This window comes from Lagenorhynchus albirostris, chromosome 6, assembly GCF_949774975.1.
Source record: "Lagenorhynchus albirostris chromosome 6, mLagAlb1.1, whole genome shotgun sequence".
Taxonomy (NCBI): Eukaryota; Metazoa; Chordata; class Mammalia; order Artiodactyla; family Delphinidae; genus Lagenorhynchus; species Lagenorhynchus albirostris.
The window spans coordinates 62,792,734-62,808,038 of NC_083100.1; the positions used below are offsets into that span (position 1 = coordinate 62,792,734).

Genomic DNA, 15,305 nt, shown 5'->3' on the forward strand with positions numbered 1-15,305 from the left:
ATGATAACATCCAAATATATGACATTAAACCCATGAATTCCAATTCACTGTAGCTATTTAAGCTCTATTTAAATGCTCTGGTGATTCTTTATTATTTAATCCATAATTAGAAACACAGGAAATAGAATTTTCTTTTGACCCAGGGACTTATCTTCTATCCAAGAGTTGTACATCCTTTGTTGTCAGATCCACTAATCTGACGCATAAAGATTTCCACGTGCCACAACGTCAGAGAAGACTCGTGTCATTTTAGATTTTAATATTACATTTGTCATAGTCATTATTATAAACCTACCATTGATCCAAAATCATTTCCTCTGATCTAGGAATTATATAAAAGGGATTATGGATTGCCTTCACAAGCCCATTTTCCCCATTTCGTTCTCTCAGCAACCAGGCCTCCTGGTATGTGCCACCAAGATGAATTTCAGTGCCAAGCAGATGGTATCTGCATTCCGAAGATCTGGGAGTGTGATGGCCACCCAGACTGCCTCCATGGATCTGATGAGCACAATGGCTGTGCCCCCAAGACCTGCCCTTCATCTCATTTCCTCTGTGACAATGGAAACTGCATCTACAGAGAGTGGCTCTGTGATGGGGATAATGACTGCAGGGACATGAGCGATGAGAAGGACTGCCCTACGCAGGCCTTTCAGTGTCCCAGTTGGCAATGGCAATGCCCCAGTTATAGCATCTGTGTGAATCTGAGTGCAGTATGTGATGGCAACCCTGACTGCCCCAGTGGGACAGATGAGTCCCCACTTTGCAGTAAGTTTCCTGACCACAGTTTACTGCCATAAATTCATCCTGAGCAGTGGCCGGCTGTACATCATCATTGTCACAGTCACCATGTAGCTTTTGATGAAGGGATCTCAGTTCCTCTCTGAATTTAGATCTGTGTAGATCCGGATAGCCATCATGGAATTCAAATAAATCATCACTGGATAATATTTCTCATTAAATCCTTTGCACCTGGTTCTGTGTTTTTGCTTCATTAGATCGTCAAATTAAATTTGGTTCTGTTGGTAATGCGCTCATAAGTTTTTCTAACTTTAATATTTTCTGATTTCAATCAGAACTTGCCACAAAACAAATGAAGTCTGGGGATTTGTGTTTGCTATGATTAAAATCCTGTGATTGGCATGTAATCCTAATTACTGTCCTTTCTTTATTTCTTCTTTAATCAATGCTCACTCTCAGATGATACCCAGCCAGGTATGATTGCAAAGTATTTTAGATTCTTATGATTTTAAACGCATTGCGTTTGTGCTGAAAATGTCCTAATCATTTTGACTTACTTCCCCTTCTAGTGCATGTTTCATATCATGACTCTTATAAGTAAGAGTACACATGGAAATAGAGGGCATTTGCATCCTCAGGTAGATGAACTATCTTTGGGTGCTTCAGGCATTGCCGTTTTAGCCCTGAAAGTAAGGATGATGGCATATCAGTGCACCTGTGCCCTGTAGTCTTCCAATTGCCTTTCTCCTTTATAGACCTTCCAGCTCTGCTCTTCAGTGTCAAAGTCTTATCTTCCATTTCTGTGTAGGTAGAAGAATGACAGGAAGCAAATGGCAAGTAATTTAGGTCTCTTTGCATGCTTTACCAATGATAGTTGTGTTTCTTGATGTCCACCATATTTCCCCAAGTTTCTCTCATTGCACTAAATGGAGTTATAATAGAAGGCTGTAGTGAAGAAAGTGGTCCAAGTCCAGTGGACGTGAAAGATGGTAAATCCTCAGGTAAATCGGAGCACTGAACAGCCTGTGGACCTCATCCAGGTGGATTCTGCTCATAGCTCTTACCTGGGTATTGTGTTGAAGGTGACCTGAGACTGTATGACACATAATACAACTGAGTGAACCAAAGAAGCAAAGATTCCTGACTTTTCCACTCTGTGATTCTTTTTCTTTATTCTAGACCAGGAGAGCTGCTCAGATTCCAATGGTGGTTGTACTCACCAGTGTATTCAAGGGCCCTATGGGGCTCAATGCCAGTGTCCATTGGGATACCTGCTTGCCAATGACTCTAAGACCTGTGAAGACATAGATGAATGTCGTATTCCAGGCTTTTGTAGCCAGCACTGTTACAATACGAGAGGTTCTTTTCGGTGCTGGTGTGATCCGGAATACAGGTTAGACGCTGACCAGAGGACCTGCAAAGCTACAGGTAATGAAAGTGAACTAACTCCAGCCAGTTTACCAAGCACACTCCAGAGCTTAAGATTAAATGTCACGTTTAACAAATTTCACCATCTTTATATAATGCTTAATGAATTCAATCCAACCAGTATTAATTCAGTTTCTACTACGTGAAAGTATTTGTACTATGTGTTGGGTGTTGCTTTGGCTGCTTTAAAAGTGACCAGATAGTGACCACCTAGAGGGGTGGGATGGGGGGGTGGGAGGGAGACACAAGAGGGCGGGGATACGGAGATGAGATATACATGTATATGTATAGCTGATTCACTTTGTTATACAGCAGAAACTAACTCAACATTGTAAAGCAATTATACTCCAATAAAGATGTTAAAAAAAATAAATAAAAGTGACCAGATAAAGAATGCTAAAACAAAGTAGGCAGTTTCTTCCTTTTTTGTGCAGGAGTCTGGAGGGTAGACGGTTCAGGGGGTAAAAGCTGGTGTGGCTTCCATCTCGGGATCCATTGCTTTTGCTCCAGTCTTTGCCTGCTCCCAGAAAGTAGGAAAGGGGCGAGTAGCTTCCTTTTAAGGATGGCACCTAGAATTTGACACATCGTTTGTGTTCACATTTTATTGTTCAAAACTTAGTCATATGGTCACTCCAAACTGAAATGGAAATGGGGAAATGTCTCTAGCTGGTAGGCCCTGTGCTGTGCTAAAAAGTGGCATAATTTATTACTAGAAAGGAAGAAGAGGAGAGGGACATGGGGATGATTAGAAGTCTCTGCCACAGCTGAATGCAAAGTACAAAATAAGCAAGTACAAAGGTAACTATAGTAACAGGAAGAATGCAAGTAGAGTTCACTCCAGGTTGATATTTAGATAAACACTAAAGTGTAATTCAAGGAAGAAAGATATTTCGAAAAAGCTTACTTTCAACGCTCATGAAAACCAGCTAACTGTTAAGGTAACATCATTCTTATAGGAATTTTTGTTTGTTTTTCCCATTACTCTAGTGTGGAATGACATCTTCTTTCTGTTACCAAAGGTATTACATCAAATATTGAGTGTTTTTTCTCCCAGAATCGTTGACACTTGTATTTTCTTCTTGGACAGCATCTGAAAGTCTGCTGTTACTTGTGGCGAGTCAGAACCAGCTTGTTGCTGACAACATCTCCAGGCAGGAGCACTCTATCCACGCCCTTGTCCAGGATGGTTCTCACATTGTGGCTGTTGATTTTGATTCAGTCAGTGGTCATATCTTTTGGTCGGATGGAACTCAGGGTAAAATCTGGAGTGCGTTTCAAAATGGAACAGATAGAAAACTAGTAAGTACATGTCTACTGGCCTTTGACCTGACTAGTGCCCCTGTCTTGGGTCTATTTGCTGTTGTTACTCACCAGTGAGAGAAGGCCCTACCTCATCTTAGGTGGTTCTCATGTTTTCCTCTGGGCCACATCACACCCAAGGGACCCCGATGTTCCTAACTCCTACTTGATGGGATCTGAAGGGAGATGCATGGCTCTGAATTGCAGGTCATATGATGCAGAGACCTCACAGCATCTTGGAGGTCCCTTCTGCAAATTTTTTTCCTAGTGGATGAGAGATAAGGGAAACACAGGGGAGGTTGCTTTTCTTTCTTTTGTCTTTTAAAAATGTTTTTAAAATTTATCCTTTTCTTTGCCATTATGGTTTATTACAGGATACTGAATATAGTTCCCCATGCTATACAGTAGGACCTTGCTGTTGAGGTTGCTTTTCTTAGCTTTAATTCAGTTATGTTTCTTGATCAATCTCCCGGAGTTTCAGTTTCTTGATCCTTGATGGTTATGTTTCCTCTGCCCCTTAGAAATTTATTTTGTAATTGTTGGCACTCAATCAATAAAGGTATTACTTTTGCCATGTGAACACTGTAAAGTTTCATAGGGTTGCCAGCTTAGCAAACGGATACAGCTTTTGTTTAACTGAAAAAATTCTGAAACCAAAATGAAACTACATACTAATCCAACAATAGAGTATTCAGTTCTACAGAATCTTGTATATTTTTCCAGAAAACCCTACTGTTTCTCCATGGGAAGACAAAGTTTTCTAATCTTCATAAGCAATCATAGGACAAATTAGATGCCTTATTCTCAATTTTCATATAATTTCCATGTTTGCATTCATTTATTCCCTTTAGAATTCACTCGTTATTCACTTTTGTCTTTAGACGCTTGACAGTGGTATCACCATGACTGAAAGTATTGCAGTAGATTGGGTAGGACGCAATCTTTACTGGACAGACTTTTCTCTGCAAACAATTGAAGTCTCTAAACTGGATGGGAGTCACAGGACTGTGCTGCTTAGTGAAAACATAACAAATCCAAGGGGACTAGTGTTAGATCCCAGAACTACGTAAGACTTCTTCTTTTTTTTTTTTTTTTTAAGTGATGTTGCCTTAACATTGTTATGAGGGAAAAATAACATGACATGCTGTGGCTAATATTCATATCACAAAATTTACACATTGATTTATTAGTTTGGCAATATATGATTAAGTCTAATGAATGCATGCAGTAATATTCCATAGACGGGCCATGGTATTTGTGCCACGTGTACCTCATGGTTATGCAACAAAACAGCCAGATTTTCCTGCTTCAGTTTCATATTGTTTACTAGAACTTCCTTTTATGTCATGTAAGGAAGTTTTTGCCTGCTGGCCCTAAAGGGAAGAAGAAGAAATTCTCCCATGTGCTTAGAAAACTTTGAAGGCTTCTTTCCTCGAATTTCCTTAGATTCTCTTAGATTCTTTTCTGCAGGAAGATGACTTAGGCAAATTATGTTCAATGCAATGCAGACTTCCTAGATATTGTAAAGTAAATTTCACGCCTGTGAAATTTATGATAAATCTCTGATGATGAATAAATTGACTTATCTTAAAAACGACAGGGTAGATAAACAGGGACAGATGAACTTTTCTAGATCAACTATTTGTGGATGGTACAGAAACATGAATCGGCCTTGAGACATTTCAGTGTCACAGTATACTGCATGTTTTCTGAACATTATAAAAACACCCAGATGGCTTGTGATTGAATTATGATTACGGTTTTACTCTGTGACTCTCAGAGGAAATAGTAATCTCTGTGCATATATTCTGACCTGGATATGAGTTATTTTAAGCAGAGCTTAAACATGATATTCTGTCACTTAAAATGACAGTTATTTTCCATTTTGAAATATGCCCCATCCAATCGGTAACTAGTTTCTTTTCACAGTGCCTCTGTGATGTTCTGGTCTGACTGGGGCCATCACCCTCGCATTGAGCGAGCTAGCATGGATGGCAGTCTGCGCACCGTCATTATCCAGGAGAAGGTTTTCTGGCCCAATGGCTTAGCTATTGACTACCCCAACAGGCTGCTGTACTTCGTGGATGGCTATCTTGATTACATAGACTATTGTGAATATGATGGAAGCAATCGGCGGCAGGTGATAGCCAGTGATTTGGTAAGTTGGTAGTGAGGAAAGGAAACTAAGACAATAATGGTTTAGTAGGAAGCAGATAGAGTAACAAGAAAGCTAAGAAATTCACTGTTGTGTCGTAGACATTACAAGGTCCATCGAGGAAATATCAACAGGAGGAAGGGTCAACCTATCTTTTATTACTGACAGAAAATCAATATTCTAGTTCGTGGTCAGATTGTGCCGCGTCCAGGAAGGATTAATAGCTCGTGTGACTTAGTTGATCTGTGGATGCTAATCCGTTGCTTCTCTAAGTCCATGTAAATAATGATTTAATTATATGTAGATTCCCTCCATGAAATCATAACCTGTTATATATTTTTATTCAGGAAATTCTGGTGAATTTATTGTCACAAGTTAAATGAGAAAATATGTATTTTACCAAAAAGCTGTTATTGACTTCTATTTAAGATTGTGATTGTTCATAGTTCTGTGGCTTGAAGAGGCCCTGGGAGATCTCTCCTGTAACTAGACAGGTGATCTACATAAGTCACCCTACTTTCTGCACTTCCGTTTTGCTTTTGTTTATAAGATGGATGCCCAGTGTAATTACCAGAGTAAAAATGAAGGCTAAGTGACACAGGTACATGAAAGTATTTTGGTTGGTAAGTGGGATATAGGTCAAGAAGTATATATTTTTTCTGTCTCTTGACCAATGATTTCACTATGTCTTTATTAAGTTAATGCTAAAGGAAACCATCTTCTTGGGGAGGTATCCTTTTCTACTTTGTTCATCTTCATTTTTATTTCTAGGTCTCATTGTTCTCTTCTGCTTCACAGACTCTGCGGCATCCCTACTCCCTAAGTCTCTTTGAAGATTCCGTGTACTGGAGTGACCGTGCTACTCATGAGGTTATGAAAGCCAACAAGTGGCATGGGGGGAACCAATCAGTAGTACTGTCTCTTCACCAGCCCCTTGGAATTGTTGTGGTTCATCCTGCAAAACAACCAGCTTGTAAGTGATAGAGATATCCTGTATGGTATAGCTTGGAAAACATTGATCTGGGGAATCAAACGTTGCAGACCCGTTTGTTTGGACAATATACTTCCATGACCTCTGTTTACCATGGAAAAGTCAAATCTCGTATGTCTTTACATACTCAAGTCTCCCTGGTCTTTTCCTCCCACTTTCTTTTGCCACACTGGACTTCACTGGACTTCATTTTCGTACAGAAGCACACGAGGCTACTTACCATCTCTGAACGTCTGCACTGGCTCTTCCTTCTGCCCTGGGATGCCCCTCGTCCAGATGTCTGCCTGAGTTGCTGACATCTGAGTTGCTTCACGTTATTTAGAATTCTCTTAGGTGCTCCTTGTGGGCCTCGACCATCCTATCGAAAATGGCACCGCCTCTCATAATTCTTTTGCTCTTTACTCTCACGTTCTAAAGTCACACAAATTATGAGTTTAGTTTTATCTCCCTTTGTTAGACTATCTGCCTCATGTTTACAGTATTCCCAGTGCTTAGAGTGGTGTTTGGTACATAGTGAAGGCTTGCTAGTTTTTGAGTGAACAAATGGATTACTGCATCTAACAAGGTGCATGTAATAAGAATATATAGGACCTAGAGAACATCCTATGAGCACAGGATGTGCACAGGATCCCTCTACTTCAAGGAGCAGAAACACACAAAGATGTCATCAATAGAAAAATAAAAGATTATTATCTAACCAAAACTTGGACAACAGTGGGTAAATGTCAAGGTCACATAGGGAACACACAACTTGGTTTCGTTTAATGTGAAAAGATCTCTTTGGGGTCAGCCAAGGAGACACATCTTATGTAGCATCAAATTTCGATTACTGAGCTCTGGATTACTCAGCGGCTGTTTGTTCTGTTTATAGACTGGATTGATCTGTGACCTTGGGAAAGTCACTCCTCCCTCTTATGCCTCTTATGAATTCTATGTTGAAAGACTGATGTTGGGGAAGGGTAAAGTAGTTTAGGGCAAATACCAAACCAGCCAAAGTAACTTAATGTATTGTGTCTCCAAATATTGGGGGCTTCTGGAAGGACAATTTATTAATTGAGATATAATTGACACATAACATTGTATTAGTGTTAGGTGTACAACATAATGATTTGATATATGTATGTATTGTGAAATGATCACTATAATAAGTTCAGTGAACATCTATTACCACACATTCTTTTTTCCGTGCTGAAAACTTTTAAGATTGACTCTTTACTATAGTCATCATGCTGTACATTACATCCCCAAGACTTATTTACCTTGTAACTGGAAGTCTGTACCTGTTGACCACCTTCACACATTTTGCCTCCCCGCATTCTCTGCTTCTGACAAGCACCAGTCTGTTCTCTCAGTTCATTATTTTTTAAATTTAGATTTAAAATTTAGATTATTAAAAGTGATCTCATATAGTATCTGTCTTTCTCTGTCTGACTTATTTCACTTAGCATAATACCCTCCAGGTCCATCCGTGTGTTGCAAATGGAGGATTTCCTTTTCTGCGGGCCGAATAATATTCGATTATATGTGTATATATCCATACCATGTCTGTATCCATTCATCCCGTGCACTTTAAAGTGGGCGGTTTTCCATTCACCAATGTTTTCTTCTCTTCTCTTTGTATTACAGCCACAAATCCATGCGTCCATGCCCAATGCAGCCATCTGTGCTTGCTTTCCTCAGAGAGGCTTTACTCCTGTGCTTGTCCTTCAGGGTGGCGTCTCTCTCGTGATTCTGTGACTTGCGTGAGAGGTACAGTATGTCCTTTAAGTATGCCCTGAAGGTGGAGCTTGCCACAGTTTGTACAAAGCTGTGTGAGCTCTAAACCACTTGGTGATGGAGTGTGTGCTGTGTTCCCTCTGATCAGCAGGTATCTGTAGAGTGTGTGCTATATGGGGTGTTAACTGAGCACCATTTACAGAAACTGTATTCCAATTGGCCATATGTAGAAACTGTATTACAACTGAGTTGTAATTGTAATGTAGTTTCTGTACATGCAGCTAATATTATGTGTGCATGTAATTCAACAATCTTTAACCTCACATTTTCTCTTACCTGGTTATAGTCAGGCAAGCTAGGATAATGGAAAGTTCCAGATTCTGCATTTAGAAGTAAAAATCCTTTATATTTGTGGATAGCTTCATTTTGTAGGTTCCTGATCTTATCTTTATTCTCATAACCAATAGTCAATAATGAGTGTTATAGTCTGGGTCTTCTGACTCCAGTTTCAGTACCTTTACTATTACTGTATGGTACTTTAAAAATGAAAGTTTTCTGTGTATGAAATATTTAAAGGGATTATTTGAATAATTTATTCTTCATCTCATTCTAGATATCTTACTGGGTTGATTGAAGAGTATGTGGAGAGCTATACTAAGTACTTTAGGGAGCAAGAAAGGAAGGACAAGATGTAGTCAGTTCACAAAGGAGATTTCTAAGAAATCATTTGCCTTTGCTTAAAAATCTAAAGAGGTAGTCTAAACTCAAGTTTCTTTCATTACTCGGTGAAGAGGAGTAAATGTGTTTTGATACTGATAAAAAATGGCTATAGACCAGTTAAAATGAAATGGTTAATGGGAAAAAATTGCTAAATTAAGAGAAAAGTAGAGTCAATCTAGAGGGAAATTTAGTTTTCAAATGGAAAGTATATTCCTGAATCCAGGAAATTTATGGTGTTTACAGGTTATGAGGATGTAAGGTTACTGAAAATCAAATTCCATCGACATGTGATATTTTGCAATGATACTTTTGTGATGAAAGATTTTAATTATTGGTAATGCCTACAAAGGGATTGGCATTTGCCATTTTTCTTCAGAGCTTTATTATAAACCTAATCCTTGTTGACATTGTTTAATTTAGTGTGTCCTCAGAGTCTTTCAGCAGAAGATTAAACTGGGCTATAGACATTCTGCATACAAAGCATTCTTTCACCACACAAAGATTGTTGAACTGTGCATTGGGGATTGATGTAATCTGTATTACTATCTGATGATGATTGATAAGTGTAAACTCTAAATAGTACCTTTTGTTGTTTCACAAATAATTCCACTAGTGGTTTTCCCATGGACTGACTTTACTGAGGTGGAACCTTTTCAATAGTTTCCAACCGGCTTCTGAGCACCAGCTGGGTAACTGAGTGCTAATATATGTGAACTAAAAAAATGTTGCATTTTTTTTTCCAGCAGGAAGCTTAGAAGACTGTTAACATTCATAGATGAAAACATTTTACTTGATTTAAATGTCCGATTGCCTCTAAAATTTTGTCTGCAAAGTGTCTAAAATATCTTTGGAAGTGCTTATGTGATAAGATCAAGTGAAAAAGCAGAGATGGTTTAATATTGGCTATGTAAAATCATTCATTAAAAAAATCTGGAGGACAAGATACACAAGTGCCAATAATGCTTACAGTTGGGAAGGGGGATTATGGGATATTTCTATTTTTTCCTAAAGGGAGAGCTTTCTCTGTATGAAATAGTTTTTTATTGTTTAGAAAATATGTTCCCCACAATGCCAAAGAAACCCCCAAAACTCAAACCAGAACATCTTCCCAGCACCCCCTAAAATTAACAACTGCAAATCCAGGGCTGTTCAAGGTCATACTTTGGGAGGAGCTAGGCTTGGGAGTCATAAATGTCACCTCTTAATGACAACATAAATTTCCCATTCCTGACTGTTGTTTTTCACTTCTTTGCTCTGCTAACACTAATCTTAATAGGATCATGACTTGAAAGATAGAAAATGAAGAAATGTTCTGTCACTTCAAAAGACTAAGACCTCCTGAACTCCTTTCCAGCCAACCCTAGGTGCGGCTGTGCCTACTCTTTCATTGTCATGGTCCATATACTTTGTCTGGCCCTCCCGACTCTAAGTTCCTTGGGAATAAATCCTCTACCTGATTCCTTGATGTATGCTTTTTGCCCGTGGCACACAGTGGCACTCAGTAAATGTTGAGTGAATGACAAACCCTCCAATATCCCTTTTTGCTTCTTCTCCATTCCTGTTTTTCACCTGCTCATTCCTTTATAGATGTGTATAGTCATAAAATCACTCCTGTTTTCTTTCCCATGGAGCACTTTTCATGCACCTTCCTATGCCACCTGCTGACTCAGTGGTCACTTCTGCCACTGCAGCATTAAATGATACCCCATCTCTGGTCTGTGGCCCACAAATGTTCACTGGCTGTAAACCCTTTCAAACACACCTGCAGTGATCTGATGATGGAGGTCCTGAGACCCATCCCCAGGGAAGAGTAATGGCTGAAGGAGTAGTGCTGGGTGCTCTCAAGGGAAGAGCTTGTTAGAGGAATCAGGAAGGTCGATGTTTGATGGATGAGAAATGCAGTTTTTTAGGCCTTAAACAGTGCTTTGGTTGAAATTCTTCCAATTAAGCAAAAGAAAAATTACCCATTAAAAATAACAGAATCAGGTTTTGAGTAAGTAATAGTTCCCCTGTGAAACTGGGAAATATTTCTTGTTTCTCTGAACCAATGAACATTTATAACATATAATTAATACATCATTAAATATCATCTCAGCATATTCAGGGTATATCTTAAACTCATAATGTTTAATTTCTGCAGTTAAATCAAATGAATTGAGTGGTGATCTGATATTCGATAAGTAGTACCCGGCCTGCACTTTTTGCAGAGGAGTGATTAAGAACATAGGTTTTGGAGAGTTCAAGCAACCTTGCTGTGACCTGGGTTAGATATGCTAATTTCTTTGTGCCTCATTTGAAATTTGGGGGAGGGAGGTAACTATCTAACAAGCAGGGTTATGAGGCTTCAGGAAGAGAAATTAAATGAAGTAGTACTTTTTTGCTGCATGCTGTGTAGCATGTCTTCTCAATAAGTGGCGACGATTATTATGGTTATTGCAGTTGTTCAGAAGAGGGGCATAGTGGAGCAGCTGAGAGAGTCAAGACTTGGGAGTTAATCTCATTGCCTTGTTTCCCATGGAAGCTGCAAAGCTGTGGGAAGCTCCTTGGCCTCAGTTGTTTCTGAAAACAACTTTGCAGGGTTGCTGTGAAAGACTAAATGCTATATATTGTAATACTTTGGAAAGTATTAAGCATGAAGAGTTGCAAATTTTATTTTAGATTTGTACCAGGTTAATAAATTGAGTCATTTCTCCGTAGTGGAAATGCCAGGAACAAGGAAAAACTAATTGGACATGAAAGTAAGTAAAGAAAAAATTGTCAAAATAATCCTGCTGAAGATGTAAAGCTTCCCTGATGATCAAAATAATGCAAACACCATTTTTAGCCCATGAAGAGTATGCAATGATTAATCATTTTATATAGTGTCTTAATAGGTGCTATATCTTATATATCTTAATAACACAAAACTCACATTCCAAAGTTTTCCTTTTCTCACAGAGGAATGATAATAAAACCCTACTCGTGAACTTCATTAATTTTTTGATAAAGGGACTATAATTTGGATGAAGGTCATCTTTTAAAATGGACCTCATTATCTATTAAAGAGCCTACTTGAACTGGTAGCTTAAATAAGGCATTATGAAGATGTTTAAGTTGCAATGTGCAGATACTTTTGAGAACTTTAGAAGGCACTCTTTACATATTTACTTATGTATCCATCCATTTATTCATTTATGGGGTCATTCAGTTAGCAAATATTTATTAGACAACTATTATAAACCAAGCTCTGGGGACATAATAGTGAGTAAATCAGACAGGGTCACTGCCCTTTGGGAGTTAGAATGTAATGTGGAAGGTCGACATTAGTCAAACAACAATTGGTGGGATTATAAATTAGATTTACTTAGTAATTAAAGTCTCTCATAAACACTAGGCAACACCGTGTGGTGTTATTTTCTGAACATAATTAAAACAAATGAACTGCCATTCACCAAGAAGAGTCTATAAATGTTCTTTCACATTTTGGGGCAAAATCCAACTCTCCTTTCTCTGAGTTATTCTGTGTATAGAAATGGAAGAACTTCTTATCTGTGACTCTTAGCAAACTTGGATAGTTTAGCAGCATGAGTAAGGAATTAATGAAGAGTATGATAAATGCTGATCTACTTTGGGTAATTCCAGAGGTCTTATGTGTGAAGTTGATGGTCTGGTGACGCAGCAACCCATTGAAACCCAATGGAAGGCCCTGGATTATCTGGTGAAATATCTATCATGCATTATAGTTATTGCAGCAGTTCTGCAGTGGCATTTTGTCCCATCAGATGGTACCAATCCACTACCTTCTGTTACTCTAAATGTCTGGGATATAATTTTGAGAGATATTTTGTTATTTTCACAGGTGATGAAGCGTTCCTAATAGTTGTAAGACACAGTATAATTTTTGGAATCTCCCTTAACCCTGAGGTGAAGACCTTTGATGCTATGGTGCCCATATCAGGGATACAGAATGGTTATGACGTTGCAGTTGATTACTCAGAGCAATTCATCTATTGGCTTGAAAATCCAGTAAGTTTCGAATAACATTCAAAGTATGCAACTTGTTCTTGAAGAGCCTACCTGCACTGAGGCCTTCTTATATTTTTGCTGGGTGTCAAGTGGCCCAGACATAAATAGATTTACCACTAAGCATTTTTTAATTTAGTGAGGGATGTCAATGGGAAGTTGGCCTGGAGCAAAGACCCGATAATAAGCACGTTTAAGCTATTGGGTATATTTATCCATTCAACAAGTATTAAGTGACTACTCTTCTCCCTGCACTGAACTCACTGCTTCCAACTGCAGAGTACATGCCAAGAGGAAGCAGTAACAAAGCTTGCTCCTAAGGAGCTTTAGTCTATTAGACGAACATAAAAATGAGGATATTAGACTAACATAAAAATGATCATCGCTCAAGACCAAAAGCAATAGTTCCCTAAGGGAATTCCAGGAAAGCATCTGATGTGGCCGCTGTGGGCTTCACTCAGAATCTTTGCCTCTAGGATAAAAAAAACACTCCTCCAATTTCCTTCCCACTGGGACCCTTTCCTCACCCTTTAGGGACGAAACCTGTGAGGATGGGGAAGGGGCAAGAAAAATACAAATGAGGAAGAGAGGGAAGACCTTTGTAGTTGATGCTTGTCACCTCTGTGGAAAAATATACTCCTGGCCTCCTGATTCACACCTGTAACTTGGATTATTTTTATGACTCTTTGGCCTGTGGTGGTTAAGGAATAAATTTCTGTAGCCGATATCAGAGGGAGCCTGAATGGTAAGCCTTGTATATTCCTGTGATGCACTTGAAAATCAGTGTTTTCAGTGTTGCTGGCGTTAGCGTTATACACGGTAACCCCAGCCAGTGGCCCTGAAACTTTGCCTTTCTTCCACGTGTGAGGCGTGTTAAAGAAACACAGTAGCTGGCAGTAGCTGCAGTGAAGCTGTGGCCTTGAAACAGCTCACCCCTCCTCGTCTTTCTCACCAGGGTGAAATTCACAGAGTGAAGACAGATGGCACCAACAGGACAGTGTTTGTTCCTCTATCAAGTTTGGGGGCTTCTACGAGCCTGGCCTTAGATTGGCTATCAAGAAACCTTTATTATACCAATCGTGGAACTCAGTCAATTAAGGTAATGATTCCGTAATACTATTGACACAGACACTGGTTTCTTAGTCACATAAAATCTGTTCTCAGGAAATGCTGTCATATGGAGGAAGCACAAGGGATATTAATATTAACTATCAAAGTCTCTGAAGCCAAGGAGAAACCTAAAAATTGGAACTTTCTACTGCCCTACTTTGTCTCCTCCTAAGTATAAAGGGTAACTTGTTCATATAAAATGATGTTAGATAGTTTATTAAGATATATACAAAGGTAAATAAAAAATTATGTAAGGAGTTCAACATAAAGGGAAGCTTATAGTCGGCAAGGCATTTTCATTATCTTTCCTCATCAAGTATTCAATACTATTTCAGGTCTAAACCAAATTTATAGGTTACCTCTGTTCTTAGATGGAAATCTTTCTATGGCTCCAACAGTGAAACAGAAAGTAGAAACTTGATTCTGATTCCTTTGATGCTTTCCTTTTTTGAGATAAGTGTTTTTTTTACTCTAATTCCCAGAAGAAATTCTATAGGGGCACAGGTATGAAATCACATGAAGTAAATCAGAGGTAACTTGACTAGTACTGGTTTGCTCCACTCTGGGACAAGGTTAAAACATGTGATGGATTATTCATTCAGAGTAATTTTGAGAGTGAGAATTCCTAATGCAAAGGGGTGGTCTTGGGAGAGCGACAGTAGGGTGACAGTCCACTGCTCAGGATGAGGCACCAGTTAGTAAGTTGGTTCTCTTTGGGGCGTTCAGAAAGATGAATGCTAAAGATGAGGAAGACACACAGTAGCTAAGTGGCTAATTTAGAGCAGATTTGCTAGGAGGAGTGCTTATTCGATAGTCAGAACAGTGCTTTACAGTTTATAAAGGTCTTCCACAAACATCATCTCATCCAATCCTTACAGCATTCCGGAGGGCAGGCAAGTGTAGTAAACGGTCACAGTGACGGGGACATTTGCAGTACGCGTGCAGCATGCTCATCTCAAGCTGGGTAGAATCAGCAGCTCCTAACATGAAGGGAACCTTGGAGCCTCATCTGGTTCAAGCTCTTTGTTAGATGAAAATCTGAAGCCCACAGAAGCTAAGAAACTGGCTTAAACAGTCAGCTTCACTGCCCTGATTCTGGGGGAGGTGGGTGGTCTAACTTTGCCTTGTTGTAAACCACAAGTT

The 15,305-nt window shown here is 39.1% G+C and overlaps 1 protein-coding gene across 1 annotated transcript in view; it reads left to right on the forward strand.

Moving 5' to 3' along the window:
- Window positions 1-15,305, forward strand: part of LRP2 (LDL receptor related protein 2) — a 174,523-nt gene that overhangs the window by 76,791 nt on the left and 82,427 nt on the right. Inside the window, exons 25-33 of the mRNA XM_060151182.1 lie at window positions 391-768; window positions 1,921-2,169; window positions 3,257-3,468; window positions 4,350-4,534; window positions 5,398-5,626; window positions 6,422-6,596; window positions 8,241-8,363; window positions 12,889-13,055; window positions 14,008-14,151. Coding sequence (XP_060007165.1) covers window positions 391-768; window positions 1,921-2,169; window positions 3,257-3,468; window positions 4,350-4,534; window positions 5,398-5,626; window positions 6,422-6,596; window positions 8,241-8,363; window positions 12,889-13,055; window positions 14,008-14,151 — 1,862 coding nt within the window. The remainder of the gene's footprint in view (window positions 1-390; window positions 769-1,920; window positions 2,170-3,256; window positions 3,469-4,349; window positions 4,535-5,397; window positions 5,627-6,421; window positions 6,597-8,240; window positions 8,364-12,888; window positions 13,056-14,007; window positions 14,152-15,305) is intronic.